Source organism: Bubalus bubalis, chromosome X, assembly GCF_019923935.1.
Source record: "Bubalus bubalis isolate 160015118507 breed Murrah chromosome X, NDDB_SH_1, whole genome shotgun sequence".
NCBI classification, from domain to species: domain Eukaryota; kingdom Metazoa; phylum Chordata; class Mammalia; order Artiodactyla; family Bovidae; genus Bubalus; species Bubalus bubalis.
Window position 1 is genome coordinate 64647568 of NC_059181.1, and position 19326 is coordinate 64666893.

The 19326-nt window shown below is 41.5% G+C and overlaps 1 protein-coding gene and 2 non-coding genes across 6 annotated transcripts in view; 2 read left to right on the forward strand and 1 right to left on the reverse strand.

Moving 5' to 3' along the window:
- Positions 1–18972, reverse strand: part of HDAC8 (histone deacetylase 8) — a 248094-nt gene extending 229122 nt beyond the window's left edge. Inside the window, exons 1-5 of one of the 4 annotated variants that reach the window (XM_044937267.2) lie at positions 18532–18970; positions 17332–17384; positions 13493–13623; positions 10617–10758; positions 7372–7825 (exon numbers count right to left, since the gene is read on the reverse strand). In XM_044937267.2, the coding sequence (XP_044793202.1) occupies positions 7798–7825; positions 10617–10758; positions 13493–13623; positions 17332–17384; positions 18532–18849 (672 nt within the window). In that variant the 5' untranslated portion in view covers positions 18850–18970 and the 3' untranslated portion in view covers positions 7372–7797. Of the gene's footprint in view, positions 1–7371; positions 7826–10616; positions 10759–13492; positions 13624–17331; positions 17385–18531 lie in introns of those variants that run through there. The other 3 variants (XM_006070018.3, XM_006070019.3, XM_044937266.2) reach the window with 3 other exon arrangements.
- On the forward strand, positions 12010–12081 carry TRNAW-CCA. The gene has a single exon. It is a non-coding gene; the product is annotated as a tRNA-Trp (tRNA).
- Positions 14867–14971, forward strand: LOC112582454. The gene has a single exon (XR_003106984.1). It is a non-coding gene; the product is annotated as a U6 spliceosomal RNA (small nuclear RNA).
- Positions 18973–19326: the final 354 nt, after the last annotated feature.

Below are 19326 nucleotides of genomic sequence, written 5' to 3' on the forward strand. Positions count from 1 at the left end.
TTCCCCCTGCATTATTCTATACATGTTTTCCAGGTTATTTTGCCTAGTTTTAATTACCACCTATCATGCTATTGAAAAAGCATGAAAAGACCCTGATGCTAGGAAAGATTGAAGGCAGGAGAAAGGGACGACAGAGGATGAGATGGTTGGATGGCATCACCAACTCAATGGACATGAGTTTGAGCAAACTCCGGGAGATGGTGAAGGACAGGGAAGCCTGACATTCTGCAGTCCATGGGGTCACAAAGAGTAGGACGTGACTGAGTGACTGAACAACAACAATGCTATTGACTCCTGACTCCTGAATTTTGCATCTTTAGTGAAGATGATTGTCCTGAGCTCCAGCTTCTTGCTAGTCTAAGTACAGGTCACACATTGGCAGCATTTAGTGTCACCTGGGAGTTTGTTATGAATGCAGACTCCCAGGTTTGCCCCTCCCCCAAGACCTGAATCGGAATCTCATTTTAATAAGATCCCTGAATATTTTGTATGCAGATTAAAGTTAAGACATCATAGGCTGGACCCCATTTCTGGCTTTCTAATAGACATCTTTAACTGGATGCTCCATAGGCACAGCAGTTCCCATCCCCTATTCTTCTTGGTTAAAGATAACACATTTACTCAGTCATCTATACAAGAAATCTAAATCACTCTTATCATTTGTATCAAACTGGTTGCCATTCCTACCTAGTCTAGCTACTAAATGGCTGTTGAATTTATTCCCTCATCTATGCTCATCACCACAGCTTTCATCTCCTTTTGGAAAGATTATTATCACAGTAAGGTCCTAACAGATTTCTCTAGCAATATTCCACACCGTGCCCCAATCAATTTACCTACCAACTACTGCCAGAATCATATTCATAAAATGCAAATCCGATCAGGTTACTCTTCCTGACTAAAAATTCCTTCAGTGATTCCTTATTGTTTAAAATCAAGGTTCCTAACCAGGGATCCACATATAGGCTGTAGCAGATCCTTAGACTTTCTGAAACTATAAGAAAAAAATTATGTATGTACATTTTTCTAAGGAGAATGTTATATAGCTTTTATCAGATTTTTAGAGTGGTCCACAACCAAAATAGGTCAAGAACTACTGACTTGAAGGATCAAGTCCAAGCTATCAGCTTGGCATACAATGATCCTTCATACCTCTCCCACCTTACCTCTAGCTACTTGCCTATAGGAGCCCTTGGTTTCAGCTTTACTTATGGACTTGGAAGTGCCCTCAGCTTTCACACCTCTGCACCTCTGTACATGCTGTTCTTAGAATAACCCCAAGGTCATATACACAACCAGTAAGATTGCAGTCTGGATTTGCACCTAGGTCTTTCTTCAAAGTTCACAGTCATTCCACTTGACAGTGGCTTGATATTTTATATTGTGGCCTGTGCTGTGCTGTGCTTAGTTGCTCAGTCATATCAAACTCTTTGCAAATCCATGGACTGTAGTCCGCCAGGCTCCTCTGTCCATGGGAATTCTCCAGGCAAGAATACTGGAGTGGGTTGCCATGCCCCCCTCCAGGGGATCTTCACAACCCAGGGATTGAACCCAGGTCTCCCCCATTGCAGGCGGTTTCTTTCCCATCTGAGCCACCAGGGAAGACCAAGAATACTGGAGTGAGTAGCCTATCCCTTCTCCAGGGGACCTTCCCAACCCAGGAATTGAACCAGGGTCTCTGCATTGCAGGTGGATTCTTTAAAAGCTGAGCTACCAGGGAAGCCCTATTGTAGCCTAGTACACACAAATATTAATACATACAACATATACTAGAATAAGTTTCATGAACTCCACCTTGATATATTAAAAAAAAAAGATGGTTGCCACCCACTAAATTGATATATTCCTGTTACAAGTTACTACCCTTGGTCCTTGGGAAAAAAGCTATGACAAATCTAGATAGTGTATTAAAAGGCAGAGACATTACTTTCCCTACAAAGGTCCATATAGTCAAAGTTATGGTTTTTCCAGTAGTCATATATAGATGTGAGAACTGGACCCATAAGAGTGCTGAAGAATTGATGCTTTTGAACTGGGGTTTTGGAGAAGACTCTTGAGAGTCCCTTGGACTGCAAGGAGATCAAACCTGTCAATCCTAAAGGAAATGAACCATGAATATTCATTGGAAGGACTGATGCTGAGGCTGAAGCTCCAATAGTTTGGCCACCTGATGCAAAGAGCTGACTCACTGGAAAAGATCCTAATGCTGGGAAAGATTGAAGGCAGGAGGAGAGGGGTACGACAGAGGATGAGATGGTTGGATGGCAACACCAACTCAGTGGACATGAGTTTGAGCAGCTCTGGGAGATGGTGAAGGACAGGGAAGCCTGGTGTGCTGCAGTCCATGGGATGCAAAGAGTTGGACACGACTGAGTGACTGAAAAACAACAACAACCCTCAGTTGAAAAACACTGCACTAGCCCTTCACTGAGATTCAGGGAGTTCTCACTACTGAGAATTTATTACCTTAGCCCCAGCAGTACCAAGGTTTTGAGGCTTCCTAGGGTTACAAAAGTTTTCTTGAGAGAAAAGCATTTGCCAGTGAATTGACCACTTATATCAGTCCCCATTCAACCTACTCCTTTAAAAACTAGCACAATCCCCACGCATCTAGCTGTCCAATCTTTGTGTCTCATGGATTGTCAAATATGTCAGCAAGCGATTCCATGCAAATCTAACACAAAGTGAAATTACAAAGCTTATAAAAAATGCAGGCTATTGTGAAAACTGACATGAAACTGACAGCAAGGATCTGGTAGACTAGTTTACAACTGAAGAGGAGAAAAATAAATAAGGATAATGATCTTAAAAGTGGTTCAAAAGAGAGCAATTTAAATACCAAATGACTATGGAGAAGCCCTCAGGAAAACTGATGAAGCCCTTGAATGTTTTGGCAAAATCAACCCTCTTAATGATCATGCTGCAAAAGTCTCACAGAAGTGAAACATACCATCTTGATATATCATGCAATTTTGTTACAAAAATGAGGTCCTGAACAAAAACAATCAATCCTGGAATACATTCTTGGTTTGTTATAAGAATTACTTAGCATTCAATTTTTATTAAATGAAACAAAAGAAATACATTTAATAGTTTTTAGTCAGTCAGGTTAGCATACTAATCAAACCTTGCCCCATCCACTATTTACTCTAAAATTTTAGTCCCTCTTTTAAATGTATCCACTAAGTAGCTTTTTGTTTGGTACCTGCTGCTGCTAAGTTGGGAGAAGGCAATGGCAACCCACTCCAGTACTCTTGCCTGGAAAATCCCATGGGCGGAGGAGCCTGGTACGCTGAAGTCCATGGGGTCGCCAAGACTAGGGCATGACTGGGTGACTTTACTTTCACTTTTCACTTTTATGCATTGGAGAAGGAAATGGCAACCCACTCCAATATTCTTGCCTGGAGAATCCCAGGGACAGAGGAGCCTGGTGAGCTGCTGTCTACGGGGTCACACAGAGTTGGACACGACTGAAGAGATTTAGCAGCAGCAGCTGCTAAGTCACTTCAGTCATGTCCGACTCTATGCGACCCCATAGACAGCAGCCCACCAGTCTCCGCCATCTCTGGGATTCTCCAGGCAAGGACACTGGAGTGAATTGCCATTTCCTTCTCCAATGCATGAAAGTGAAAAGTGAACGTGAAGTCTCTCAGTCGTGTCCAACCCTCAGCGACCCCCTGGACTGCAGCCTTCCAGGCTCCTCCATCCATGGGATTTTCCAGGCAAGAGTACTGGAGTGGGGTGCCATTGCCTTCTCTGTTGTCTAGTACCAACTGCCCTCAAATAAGAACCTCTTGTATACCTCTGTGTTTCCTCATCACCTAGCATAGAGCAGGAGCTTAATAAATAGTTGGTTAAACAAGGCAATGGCTTTCTCCTCTGCCTCTAGTCTCAGTTCTCTCAGACCCAATCAGCATATTGCTACCCTCTAAAATTCTTTGGTAAATCCCCACTGGCCCCAGAAAAATGTCCAACTCCTCAACATGGTTTACAAAACCTTTATAATCTGGTTTTGCTTTATTTACTCTCACATTCTGACCCTGTTTAACAACTTGTAGTTCTCCAAATGCCCCGTACTTTCCTGCTGCCATGCTTTTATTACTCCCTCTGTTTGGAATTCTCCATCCCCATCAGTGGGAAGGCAAACTCCTGTGCCTAACTCTAGCATACATGAACCTCTATTAGCCTCTATTAAAACAGCTTTCCACTTTGTTTCAAGTAGTTTTTATTATAAAAAGATTTATTAATAAAAGTAATATAATCACATTAGGGTAAATATATGAAACAGAGAAAAGGTACATGTATATCTCTGCATGTGTACACACACATACACACACAATATCATCATCCTCACAAAGTCAGTGGTATCATTTTGTTGTATTACCTTCTACAAATTTTTTCATATGCAGATGGTGAATGTATGATGAGCCTACCTGCCCTTTAAAAGCAAAGCCAACATTATATGATATGCATTTTTCTTCTTATGCAGTCATCCTAACCACTAGTTTTATTCGTTATATAATATTCCATCAAGTATACATGTTGCAGTATATTACCTTAACCAACCCACCATTATTGAATATTTAGGTCTCCTTCCCCCCTCCCCTCTTTTTTGGGTTATTATAAGTAAGAGGGGAGAAGGCAATGGCACCCCACTCTAGTACTCTTGCCTGGAAAATCCCATGGATGGAGAAGCCTGATAGGCTGCAGTCCATGGGGTCGCTAAGAGTTGGACACGACTGAGAGACTTCACTTTCACTTTTCACTTTCATGCATTGGAGAAGGAAATGGCAACCCACTCCAGTGTTCTTGACTGGAGAATCTCAGGGATGGGGAAGCCTGGTGGGCTGCTGTCTATGGGGTTTCACAGAGTTGGACACAACTTAAGTGACTTAGCAGCAGCAACAGTATAAGAGAAATTACAATCTTCATATACACATCTTTTCCATATTTTGGATTGGCTTATTTCCTTAGAATAGATTACCAAGAGTAATAGATGTTATGAGTTAAGATCTTTCTTTTTTCAGGTCAAATTTGGTAGAAGTAAACTATATACACGTATATGCTGCTGCTGCTAAGTTGCTTCAGTAGTGTCCGACTCTGTGCGACCCCATAGATGGCAGCCCACCAGGCTCCTCTGTCCCCAGGATTCTCCAGGCAAGAATACTGGAGTGGGTTGCCATTTCCTTCTCCAATACATGTATATATAATGTTTCAATTTCTCATCCTCTAATCATTAGTGATACTATTTTTTCATGTTTGTTTACCATTTCCTCTTTTGTGAATTGTCTGTTCATGTCTTTTGCTCATTTATCTGAATATTAGTGTTTTTAAAAAATCAATTAGAATAGTTAATAATTTCAGCCCTTTGTTTATATTTGCTGTAAATATCAATGTTTAAAAAAAAATCAATGTTTTTTGCCTATTTTTATTTTGGTAAAATTTTAGCTGCAAAAGTTAGAAAAAATCTCATTACACAGAATTTGAAAACTAGAAAAACATATAAAAAAAAGCATCATTTAATTCTGCCACCCTAACATAACCACAATTATCATTTCCATTATTTTTTAAATATGCATGTGCTTTACAAAGTTGTAACGTCAGTGTGCATACATTTTTAAAACCTATTTTTTTCATTAACCCATAAGTATTTTTCTGAAATGCCCCCTTAGTCTTTATAATCATCATTTAATATAATAGTATAATATTCCATGAAATGGATATACAATTTATTTATTGCTAGATATTCATGTTATTTCTATTTTTTCAAATAAATAACAGGAAGATGCCCTGGAGAAGGGATAGGCTACCCACGTATCCTTGGGCTTCCCTGGTGGCTCAGCTGGTAAAGAATCCACCTGCAATGTGGGAGACCTGGGTTGGGAAGATCCCCTGGAGAAGGGAAAGGCTACCCACTCCAGTATTCTGGCCTGGAGAATTCCATGGACTGTATTCCATGTAAAGGTAAATATCTTTAGGTAAATAGCGTTTTTCCCATTATTTTGAATTATTTTCTTAGGAAACATTCTCAAGAGTAGATTACTAGATAAAAAGGGCATTAATACATGCTGGCTACCAAACTGCTTTCTTTTATTTATTTATTTACTTATTATTATTTTTTTTTAATTTTATTTTATTTTTAAACTTTACATAACTGTATTAGTTTTGCCAAATATCAAAATGAATCCGCCACAGGTATACATGTGTTCCCCATCCTGAACTCTCCTCCCTCCTCCCTCCCCATTCCATCCATCTGGGTCATCCCAGTGCACCAGCCCCAAGCATCCCATATCGTGCATCGAACCTGGACTGGCAACTCGTTTCATACATGATATTTTACATGTTTCAATGCCATTCTCCCAAATCTTTCCACCCTCTCCCTCTCCCACAGAGTCCATAAGACTGTTCTATACATCAGTGTCTCTTTTGCTGTCTCGTACACAGGGTTATTGTTACCATCTTTCTAAATTCCATATATATGCATTAGTATACTGTATTGGTGTTTTTCTTTCTGGCTTACTTCACTCTGTATAATAGGCTCCAGTTTCATCCACCTCATTAGAACTGATTCAAATGTATTCTTTTTAATGGCTGAATAATACTCCATTGTGTATATGTACCACAGCTTTCTTATCCATTCATCTGCTGATGGACATCTAGGTTGCTTCCATGTCCTGGCTATTATAAACAGTGCTGTGATGAACATTGGGGTACTCGTGTCTCTTTCCCTTCTGGTTTCTTCAGTGTGTATGCCCAGCAGTGGGATTGCTGGCTCATAAGGCAGGTCTATTTCCAGTTTTTTAAGGAATCTCCACACTGTTCTCCATAGTGGCTGTACTAGTTTGCATTCCCACCAACAGTGTAAGAGGGTTCCCTTTTCTCCACACCCTCTCCAGCATTTATTACTTGTAGACTTTTGGATCGCAGCCATTCTGACTGGTGTAAAATGGTACCTCATAGTGGTTTTGATTTGCATTTCTCTGACCAAACTGCTTTCTTAAGGGAGTGATCAAAATCACAGTATTACTACCAAACTGAGTACCACTTTTTAAAAATTCTGTTACAGACAGGCTTAAAAAGAAGCTACCTACTTACTTGCATTTCTTTGATTAGTAGTGATGAACATTGAGACCCATATTTTCCAGTTATACTTAAAACTCCTTTGTAAACTGCCTATTCACGTTTTTTCCCCCATATATCTTCTTACACATCATACTGAATGAATGTCTGAGAAAATTCAAATCTGACACATTTTGTCATATTTATGTCAACTATGCCTTTCTAGTCTGTGTTTAAATTTTATTTTTGAAATGGCCACAAAAGTTATTTTGGTTTTAAAATTTCATACAAATATGTTGATCTTTTCCTTCATAAGTTTTTTTTTTCTATTCCTTCCTAAGCTTAGAGAACTATTCCCCTTTAGAAGCTTGATAAATATTCATTCATTCTAGTCTTTTTTTCTAATTTGGCTTTTTAATATTTAACTCTTCAATCTAGCTGCCACTTAGTTTACTACAGGAGATGAGGGTGTAAATGTTACAAGCTGTCACAACATCATTTACTGAACAAACCTTTCCAATCATTTCCAACACATCCTTTATAAAAGATTGAATTTTTATATGAAACAGTCTCTTTGGGAAGTGTACTATAATATCATCTGTTTAATCTTATACCAGTGGTACCAGTGTCTTCATTATTCTTGTTTTGTATCTTTAATAGCTAGTAACATTACTCTCTCATTACTCTTCTTACTCTTCTTTTGCAGAATTTTCTTTGAAAGTCACTCTTCTTTAGCTTTCAAATAAGATTACTTGCTGTCTTACCTCTAAGAGACAAAATTCTTGAGGGCAGAATTGGTTTATTTCTTTAGAATAGATGTCTAAGATTAATAGTACTGGGTCAATAGGTACAAACATCTTCCCCACTCTTAATACTTATTTCCAAAGTTTTCAAAAAGAGTGTGCCAATTTCAGTGTAATCCTGTCAGCACCTGGATATTTTGAAAATTTTTTTCAAATTTTGTGGAGAAAAATGTAGTATGCTTTAATTTCTGTATCTCTGCTTATTAGTGGTGATTAAAATATGCTTGACACTATGTAGGTGCTTAATCAATGCATATTGAATGAATATATGGTATGTATGAATGTACATGCATTGGAGGGTGAGGAGATGAAAACAAATACTGTGGTTATAAATGATAAATGCTGGCTGGGTGTAAGTTTGTGGACTAAATGCCTATAACCCATTTGCAAAAAGATTTTAGAGGGGCCAAGAAGCCCCTGGAATTTGGACCTGAATTGGAGCAAGCCCTAGAGACTCTTCACTGCAGATGTGTGTTTCCAGGTAGGATCAGTTGAAAGCTGTCTGAAACAGTTAAAATAATGGTGCATAGGTATGCCCATGCCTACGTGCAGCCCAGAAGCCACCATAATTGGCTGGAGATAGTGTGTGCTTCCTTTGACAGCAAAACAGTGATAAGAAGTGGCAGGTACCTGGGTATTCCACTGCACACTGGTCCAGGCCCCGGGAGGTCTGAAGCAGTGAATTTAAATATATAAGCTTCTCCAGTGCTATACACAGAAACTAGATCTGACTTGTAGGACTAGGCATTTCCCATGAAACCACACTACTTTTCTTCTCAACTTGCTAAGTATGAGAAGGCATAGAAGTCCTTGGTTCAGAGGTGCTCGGTTTTATCCCTTTGATCTATAGCTTGAAGGAGATAGGGTCATTTTTTCCTTCTAGAGATCACTGTCTTGACTTTGAACTTTTTAACAGGGTAAAAACTAACAAAAAGCAGGTTATTTCTATGTTTTTAAGGGCATATAGAACTGATTACTAAACACTGCTTCTCTTTGTTCCATTGCCTCAGTAGTGGATTCTAGCAGTAAACTTACTCAAGAATTTCCTTGGTCATGAAATCTATTCATGTGATGAAAAGAATTCTATATTATTACCTTAACCTGCATATGCTGAAACTGTGCTCAAGGTTTTATTCTGAAAGATAAAGTGTTGTCTCTAAACTCAAGAGCCCTGGAGTAGCAAGGTCATGGCAGATGGTATGAACAATTGGTATGTGAATGATGCATTGGCAGTTAACTACTACTGCTGCTTCATTTCACTCAAACAGCACATTGATAAGTTCAGTTTTTAAAATCTTTCTCCTGCCCGGGGCAGGGGGGTAAATTAGGAGTTTGGGATTAACAGATACACATACTACATACTATATATAGAAGAAGGATTTACTATATAGCACAGGAAACTATACTCAGTATCTTGTAATAACCTATAATGGAAAAGAATCTGGAAAGTGTAACTGAATCACTTTGATGTACACTTGAAATTAACACAAAATTGTAAATTAACTATGCTGCTACTGCTAAGTCGCTTCAGTCATGTCCGACTCTGTGCGACCCCCCATAGACAGCAGCCCACCAGGCTCCCCCGTTCCTGGGATTCTCCAGGCAAGAACACTGGAGTGGGTTGCCATTTCCTTCTCCAATGCATGAAAGTGAAAAGTGAAAGTGAAGTCGCTCAGTTGTGTCTGACTCTTAGTGACCCCATGGACTGCAGCCCACCAGGCTCCCCTGTCCCTGGGATTCTCCAGGCAAGAACACTGGAATGGGGTGCCATTGCCTTCTCCAATGCATGAAAGTGAAAAGTGAAAGTGAAGTCTCTCAGTCGTGTCTGACTCTTAGCGACCCCATGGACTGCTATAAATTAACTATACTTCAATAAAAATAAATAAAATTCTTCTCCTCCAACATGTACTACAGACATTTTAAGTGACATGCCAAATGCTAAATAATACTCAGAAGTCCTTGTTAGACACAGAGTATAACTGTTTGAAATGTTAAATTCCAAAAGGACTTTTCCTGTAACTCCAAGTAGCACCCAATAGTTGTTTCATAAGCCCTTTCTCTTTAGAAAAAAATTTAGCTCCAGCTGCCACTTTGCTTAGAGATAGCAGCATAAATCTCCTTTTTGATTCTTCAGCCATTTGTTTTAAATCTATTCTCATCCATTCTTAACCTATTCAAAAACCTGCTTGCTGCTCCTTTCTAGAACTAGCTCTATAATTCACCTCTTCCAAGACTTCCACAATTAATTGTTCCTTATTACTGAATACAGCTCATACACATATTCAATTGGTACCAAAATTGATGTCACTCCCTAATTATTCTAGTTTTATTAATGTTTCTAGAGTTCCTTGGAGATAGGGCAATGTCTAGAAAGCTTAGAAGGAATTTAGGGATTGTCTAGATATACTTATCTACTATTATAAATCTACTATTTATATCCTTTGTTCTCCCTATTTTCCTGATGAAGAGACTGAGACTGAAAGAGACTAATCTATCCAAGTCAGTCAGCCAAGTTTGTAGAGAAACTAGGCACAGAGCCCAGGTATCCTGACTTTCAATAGTACACTTTCCACTATATTATGTCATCTTTTTTTTATTTCACTTGTATCTCTTCAGAATACCTAGCTAAGTGCCACACACACACACACACGCGTGCGTCTCTCAATAAATGCCAATACAATAAACATAAGAGTTTACATAAATGAAAAGCTGATTCAAGGAAAGAGGCAGAAAGCAGAAAGGTCATTATCTTACTTCTTTGCATGATGCCACCCTCCAGACCAGTTGATTGCTACTTTGCACATTCCATCAATCAGGCACTGGGCAGCTGTGATTGTAGCCCCTCCTACAGCTGCTGCATAGTCGAATATTCCTTCAGTGGCTGGGCAGTCATAACCTTCAGGCAAACATCAGAAGAGCTCGTTAAAAGATAAACTGGAAAAAGAGGGGTGTAATATTATGATTTATAATAAGGAATATATAGTTAACCCTTGAACAACATGGGATTGAACAATGCAGACCCACTTATAGGTGGATTTGTTTTTTCAATAGAAAATACTACAGTACTACACCATCACTGGTAGGCTGAATCCCTGGATGCAGAACAGCAGATATGGAGGGCCAACTATAAGTTATACTAAGATTTTCAACTGTGCAGAGGGTGGCTACCCCTAATCCATGGGTTAAGGGTCAACTGCATAATTGGTCTTATTCCCAGTTTCTGGCACAGAACTCCTAAAATTCTTGGAATTCCTAAATGATGAGTCAGAGACATATCTTGGTTATATTAATGAGGTGACTTGTGGACCACAACTAAGGATGGGGGTTGGTTGCCAGCAGAACCAGGCATACGAGGGTTGGAACTGTCAGTTCTACCTCCTGATCTCCTGTGTGAGGGAACATAAACTGGAGCTTGAGTTTGTAAGAAATTAATAAACAGAAACCTCAATTAAACAGTCAGGAGACCAGAAGGGGGAGCTCTCACACTCTGAAATAATAATAAAGTTTAACAAGAAAGACTTCTTTCCTGGCAAGGACTCAAGTCAATGAAAAGCCAGGGACTCTCTTTCCTTTATTTTTTTTTTTTTGTTACTATAGCCCTCCCAGCTTCCTTTCCTTCTCCATAAGAGTGTTCTTCCCTAGCCATGCAAGACATTGCACATGGCTTGCTATGGTTGCAGACCCCAAATTGCAATTCTCTGCTGATCCCAAACAAACCCATGGTTGATGGAGAAATATCTGGCAGCCTATTTATTTAGGTCAACAAGTTCAATCACCAATTGGCCAACGACTTTAATCAATCATGACTATGTAATGAAGCCTCCATAAAAACCCTAAAGAAGAGGGTTTGGAGAGTTTCTGGGTTGGTGAACACATAGAGATTTGGGGAGAGTGGCATGCTTGGAAAGGGCATGGAAACTCTGTGAGCCTTTCTCATACTTTGACTTCCTGCATCTCTTCCATCTGGCTGTTCCTGAGTTATATCCTTTTGTCATTAACTAGTAATCTAGTGACTATATGGGTTTCCTAGGTTCTGTGAGCTGCTCTAGAAAATTAATTAAATCCAAGGGTGTGGGAGAGGTCATAGGAATTTCTGATTTACAGTTGGTTAGAAGTAGAGTTAACAACTTGGACTTATTTCGGGGCTTCCCTGGTGGCTCAGAGGTTAAAGCATCTGCCTCCAGTGCAGGAGACCCGGGTTCAATCCCTGGGTTGGGAAGATCCCCTGGAGAAGGAAATGGCAACCCACTCCAGTACTCTTGCCTGGAGAATCCCATGGACAGAGAAGCCTGGTAGGCTACAGTCCACGGGGTCGCAAAGAGTCGGATACGACTGAGCGACTTCACTTTCACTTTGGCATCTTGAGTTGGTGAGATTGTTAGAACCTCTGATTTGCAGCTTGTCAGTCAGAGCACAGGTAGCAGCTTGGGTTTGCAATTGGTGTCTGATGTGGAGTGAAGTCTTGTGGGACTGAGCACTTCACCTATGGAATCTGCTGCTATCTCCACGTAGATAGTGTCAGAACTGAGTTGAACTGGAGGACGCCAAGCTGGTGTCCTGAGCACTGTTTGGTGGTGTGGAGGCAAATTCCTTCCTCCATACATTGGAATTGGGTCTGGCACCCTATTAGAAAGACTAGGTTGAGGTACAACAACAACATATCCTACCAAAAAGCTACTGTGCTAACATCAGCTCCAAATGAGAGATAAATGTCTTCAATGTGTTAGAGCTAGAAAGGCTAAACTTTCAAGAATAACTAGTCACATCTTATAGATGAGGAAACTGAGGATTGAGAGGTGATATGTCATATCAGTGATGACACAGAGCCAGGTATAGGACCCTCTGGTGTCTTAAGCTCCCACCTCTACCTTCCACACATATCTCCAGTCCAGTGTTTTTCTACTAAATCATACTGTTTCTCTAGACTATCCTATTGGCCACTTACGGTTCTTTAAAAATGCAGCTGTTTAATGAGAAATAAGGTATCAAACTTAACTAGAATATAAATCTATATTGAAGTTAAAATACAAAAATACAAGGTCACAGGACAGTTAAATCAGTGTACATATAGACTGACCCAGTCTGGGCACTGCTATTAGGACCTAAGCAACTGAAAGGTTTTACTCTATTTGATCCATCATTAATTTTCCTCAATTCATATGGGAGTGTAGTTAAACTAAGAGATTAATATTGTGGTTAACACGTTAATTGTTAATTTGAAAGTTTTAAAGACCATCATTCAAGTTATAAGGGCTTCCCTGGTAAAAAATCTGCCTGCAATGCAGGAGACCCCAGTTTGATTTCTGGGTTGGGAAGATCCCCCAGAGAAGGGATAGGCTACCCACTCCAGTATTCTTGGGCTTCCCTGGTGGCTCAATTAGTAAAGAATTCTCCTGCAATGCGGGAGACCTGGGTTTGATCCCTAGGTTGGGAAGATCCCCTGGAGAAAGGAATGGCAACCCACTCCAGTATTCAGGCCTGGAGAATTGCATGGACTGTATAGTCCATGGGGTTGCAAAGAGCTGGACACGACTGAATGACTTTCACTTTGCAAGTTATAAAAGATGAAGTAGTTATGATCTATAGATGGAGGTTGTCCATCTCCCATCATTGCCTGGTAATGACTTTACCTAGTCCATATTCTATGGAGTCTGGATGATCATCATCTCCATCTTGGCTGACCTTCTGGAGATGCTGCAGATAGGCATCAGTATGGAAGCTGGCCATCTCCTCCATGGAGGCCACTTTGGGCTTAACTATCCTAATAATAACAGAGAACAAAGAGAGGTGAGTGAGTCAGATTCAGAGTATGCCAAAACCTGGAAGCAGGAGCCAAAACTTCCAGCTTCTGGTTCCAGGGGCTGAAACAATAAACATGTTCCTCCACTGCACTGCAGTCTACATTTTCTCACATCCACTGCATTAAATAGGGGTGACAGGATAGATATGTCCCTTAAGTTTAAAGGTAGGTAAAAAAAAAGAGTAATTATATTAAAATTAAGTAATCAGGTATCACACAAACTTTGCTCTGTGAGTTACAACTTTCATGACAAACCAGTAGGAAGAAATATTTTCATTTGAATCAGTTTTCCTAATTGGGCAAATACAATTCTTTCAACTAAAATTTTACTTTACTGGACAGCTGAATTGTCATGAATTTTGAATTTGGAGTCAGAGAACTGGGTTCCCATCATGATTACCAGCTCTATAACCTCAGATAAGATGGCCATTCTGTTGTTCAGTTTCCTCATCTGTAAAGTGGGGGTATCTTAAGGAACTTATGTGAAGATTAAATGATAACATACATGAAAATGCTTTGTGGATAACTCTCATTATTATTAATAGTAAAGGATAAAAAACAGGCAACCAAAAACATAGAAATTTCTGTATCTGGTCACTCACATCTGCCTCTGAGAGGAAGGAGAAAATAGGCTGACTAGACTTCACTCAGAAGTTCTCAACCAACTGTTCACAAGAAGTGAAAAATAGGAGTAATGGAGAGAATACAGGGCACTAACCTAACAAAAAGGACTTAACCACCTCTAACTTCTAGCTGCCTAGTCCCTATATCCTCTTCCTGACTCTCCAACTGCCGCTACTGCTCTCTAGGCTTTGCCACTCAAAGGGTGGTCTATGGACCAGCAGCAGCAGCACCTGGGAGCTTGTTAGAAAAGCAGAATTTCAGCCTCCTATCAGACTTATTGAATCAGAATTTGTACTTTAGGGCTTGCTTCAGCCGGAGAAGGCAATGGCACCCCACTCCAGTACTCTTGCCTGGAAAATCCCATGGACGGAGGAGCCTGGTGGGCTACGGTGCATGGGGTCACTAAGAGTCGGACACGACTGAGCAACTTCACTTTCACTTTCCTGCATTGGAGAAGGAAATGGCAAGCCACTCCAGTATTCTTGCCTGGAGAATCCCAGGGACGGGGGAGCCTGGTGGGCTGCCATCTATGGGGTTACACAAAGTCGGACACAACTGAAGTGACTTAGCAGCAGCAATAGCTTGCTTCAGCAATACATATACTAAAATTTGAACGACACAGAGAAGATTAGCATTGTCCCTGCACAAGGATGACACTCAAATTTCTGAAGCATTCTATATTTTTGGATTGGAAGTTTTGGATTAGCAGATGCAAAGTATTATACATACTCTTCCCAGGTGGCTCAGTGGTAAAGAATCTGTCTACCAATGCAGGAGTTACAGAAAATGAGGGTTCGATCCCTAGGTTGGGAAAAATCCCCTGGAGGAGGAAATGGCAACCCACTCCAGTATTCTTGCCTGGAGAATCCCCATGGACAAAGGAGCCTGGTGGGCTACTGTCCATGGGGTCATAAAGAGTCAGACATGACTGAGCAACTAAGCACAGCATATCTGAATCACTTTGCTGTACATCAGAAACTAAATAATATTGTAAATCAACCATAATTCAATAAAATAAAATTTAAAAAAAATCTGTATTTTAACAAGGTGATTCCTATGCACATTCAAGTTGAAAATGAATGACCTAGGCCACAGGGAGGCAGTAGTGGGTTTTTTTTGTTGCTGAAAGGAAACATGCCCATGAGTCTTTCATGAATTAATATGGTTATGTAGGCTACTACCATTATCAAGCAGTCTCAGCCTTAAAAATTAAATACATATAGCCAAGATCCAAGGAGTCTTGCTTTTTCTTCAAGAATACATATCCACACTCTTAGAGGTGATATCTCTGTTTATTAAAATAAAAATTTTATGGTTTCTTGTACCATGTTTCCCAGCCCTAATTGCTCCCTCTTCTAATACTCTTCCTCTTGTATATGATAGTCACTCAGTCATGTCTGACTCTTTGTGACCCCATGGACTGTAGCCCACCAGGCTCCTCTGTCCATGGTATTCTCCAGGCAAGAATACTGGAGTGGCTTGCCATTTCCTTCTCCAGGGGAACTTCCCAACCCAGGGATCAAACCTGGGTTTTTTTTTTTTTTTTTTTTTTTTTTGCATTGCAGGCAGATTCTTTACCACCTGAGCCACCAGGGAAGCCCCCACTCTTCCTCTTAACAAATCCTTACTAAAAGCCTCCCTACTTAACAAGAAAGACAGTTTTATTTTTCTTTGATTTCTTGCTTGTCTTAAATTAATTTTTTAAATGCTAAATAACTTTAATGAAAGGCAAGTAGTTTCTCTATTTACCAAACATATAGGTTAAAAAATGGTTGAAAAACATTCATAAAGAGGATACTCAGTAAATGATTTTGTTAATAATAAGGATAAAACTTACACTACCATTTGGGAGATAAATGAAGCATATCACACTAGCAAGCATAGACAGATGCTCACCTAATTGCCCAGGCAATGTCCGAAATACCCCTACAAGTGTCAGGGTTATATTTACTCTTATCATGACAAACAGCAAGTTCAATTTTTTTTTTTTGGTTTGTTTTTAAGGAAGCACTTAGCTCTGTGCTGAATTCCAGCCTTCATTCCAGGAATTTCCTTCGGTTTTGACTGTCTCTAGGCTCATGGCACCCCACTTCAGTACTCTTGCCTGGAAAATCCCATGGATGGAGGAGACTGGTGGGCTGTAGTCCATGGGGTCGCTAAGAGTTGGACACGACTGAGAGACTTCACTTTCACTTTTCACTTTCATGCATTGGATAAGGAAATGGCAACCCACTCCAGTGTTCTTGCCTGGAGAATCCCAGGGACGGGGGAGCCTGGTGGGCTGGGGTCGCGCAGTCGGACATGACTGAAGCGACTTAGCAGCAGCAGGCTCATCATTTAAGTTTGGTGGTGGTAATGGTATGCCTGCTAAGTCACTTCAGTCGTGTCTGACTCTGTGCGACCCCATAGACGGCAGCCCACCAGGCTCCCCCGTCCCTGGGATTCTCCAGGCAAGAACGCTGGAGTGGGTTGCCATTTCCTTCTCCTATGCATGAAAGTGAAAAGTGAAAGTGAAGTCTCTCAGTCGTGTCCAACTCTTAGCGACCCCATGGACTGCAGCCTACCAGGCTCCTCCATCCATGGGATTTTCCAGGCAAGAGTACTGGAGTGGGGTGCCATTGCCTTCTCCAATGGTATGCCTAAAAGTCTTAAATAGAATCCATACTCTCAGAACTGGCTTAGGAAAAAAAAAAACAACAAGCAAACCAGAACACCTCCCAGCTGATGGTATTTTTTACCAGATAGGTTTTAGTACCCATATGTTCTAACCCCAAAACCTCCACAAAATACCTATCCCTAGGATATTTCCCTCCCAGCAATAAAGCCCTATTTCTTAACTGCTTCAAACACTTTTTTCGAGTTTTCTTAATTCTTCAAGAGCTTTCATTAGGCTACAGGCTGATTACCAACACTATGTATCACACACACAAAAAAGAGAAAACTTTAAAAAAAGTACCATTCTCTCACTAATTAGCCCCACCGGTGAAGCAGGACATTAAGGCTATGAACACTTGGGTTCAGGGTTCTGTTCAAAACACAACTTACCTCATTTGCTTATGCAGTGCATATGCTTCAATCAAGGAATGTACCATACTGGCCTAAAAACATCAGCATAAAAAGGGGATAAAGGCAGAAATGAATGGTCTCTTACATGTTTTAATTCAGAGAAATCCCATCAACTTAATCATCCTGAACAAAGAAACTTTTAACTCCCCTCCCTTCTTTTTATTTAACAGTTTACAAAGCACTTTAGACAATACAGATACATACTATTTAAATCACTAAGGCGAAAGCCACCAGGTCTTTCGGAGGTGATGGAACACTTTTCTCCTTCAGCTGCTTCTCCCCTTTGGGGATCCCTGGCAGTAGAGACACCATCCCCTCCGCGCGATCCCATCCCCCGCACCTTCACCCCACCCCCACCTGTCCGTTGGACGTCCGTTGGCGCTCTCAGGAAACTCTCAACGGGAACACTTCCTCCATCACCTGGTACAACTGTTCAAATTTCTGCTGAAGATTTCCCTTAGCCCTGTGTCCTCTACGCTTCCTAATGCCCTCACGTTCACTGCCCCCCACCACCACCCCCAAAACTCGAATCACTAAGGCGAAAGCTATCGGGCCTTATGGAGGTGATGGAACACTTCTCCATCAGCTTCTTCTCCCCTTTGGGGATCCCTGGCAGTAGAGACACCATCCCCTCCGCGCGATCCCCTCCCCCGCACCTCCACCCCACCCCCACCTGTCCGTTGGACGCCCAACGGCGCTCTTAGGAAACTCTCTAAGGGAACACTTCCTCCATCCCTGGTACAGCTGTTCAAATTTCTGCTGAAGATTTCCCCTAGCCCTGTGTCCTCTACGCTTCCTAATGCCCTCACGTTCACTGGCCCCCCCCACCCCCAAAACTCGAATCACTAAGGCGAAAGCTATCGGGCCTTATGGAGGTGATGGAACACTTCTCCATCAGCTCCTTCTCCCCTTTGGGGACCCCTGGCAGTAGAGACACCATCCCCTCCGCGCGATCCCCTCCCCCGCACCTCCATCCCACCCCCACCTGTCCGTTGGACGCCCAACGGTGCTCTTAGGAAACTCTCTAAGGGAACACTTCCTCCATCCCTGGTGCATCTGTTCAAATTTCTGCTGATTTTCCCCAGCCCCCTGTGTCCTCTTCGCTTCCTAATGCCCTCTCGTCCACCGGCCCCTTACCCCACCCCCAAAACTCACGGTGATCACCCCAATCTTTCTTACCCGTTTGGGGACTTTGGCCAGGGAGTCGCACACGCTAACATACTCGGGACTGTAAATGTAAACTGGGGGCAGCGACTGCCCAGCGTCCGCCGGTTCCTCCGACTCCTCCATCTTCCACTTACAGCCGTTTCGGAACCACCGTCCGGATCCGGCTTTTTTCGAACTCAGCCTGGGCTCGGGTTCCTGCTCCACCGTTCGGCCGCAGCGGTGCTCCTTGGTCAACATTCCCTCCGAGTCTCGAGATCGCCAGTGACACTGTTCTTGCTCCCCATCCAATCGAAGGCATGCATGGGCCTCCTCAGGCCAGAACCCCTTCATTTAGTGACTACAGTTCAAAAACGGGAGAAATAAAAGTCCAAATAGCTGCCAACTAGGGCAGATATTTTATGGTACAATTTAGCACAGTCAAAATTAACCATCCTTGTTGCCCTACGGGGCCATTTGAGATGAGGTCAAACCAGCTTCCGAGCATGATGGGAGATGTAGTTTCGAGAGATTTGAGTAGCGGAAGAGCGGGGGCTAATTAGTAAAATAGCCGCGAATTTGAGTTTTAGCACTTAAAAAAAAAAGAAAAAGAAAGAAAACCCCCAAACAGTCTCAGCGTTTTATGTATTGCCTTAATCTGCGAATACACCGACATTAATATCTAAAGACAGACACAATTGTGGCCACTAAGATCCCAGGACCACCCAACTGCCTCAGACGGACATTTTTTGTTGCGGGACTAATTAACGGTACCAACGGTACACAGAAAATTCTGTGCGGCAACTTGGTTTACTGCTTTTCATTATTATC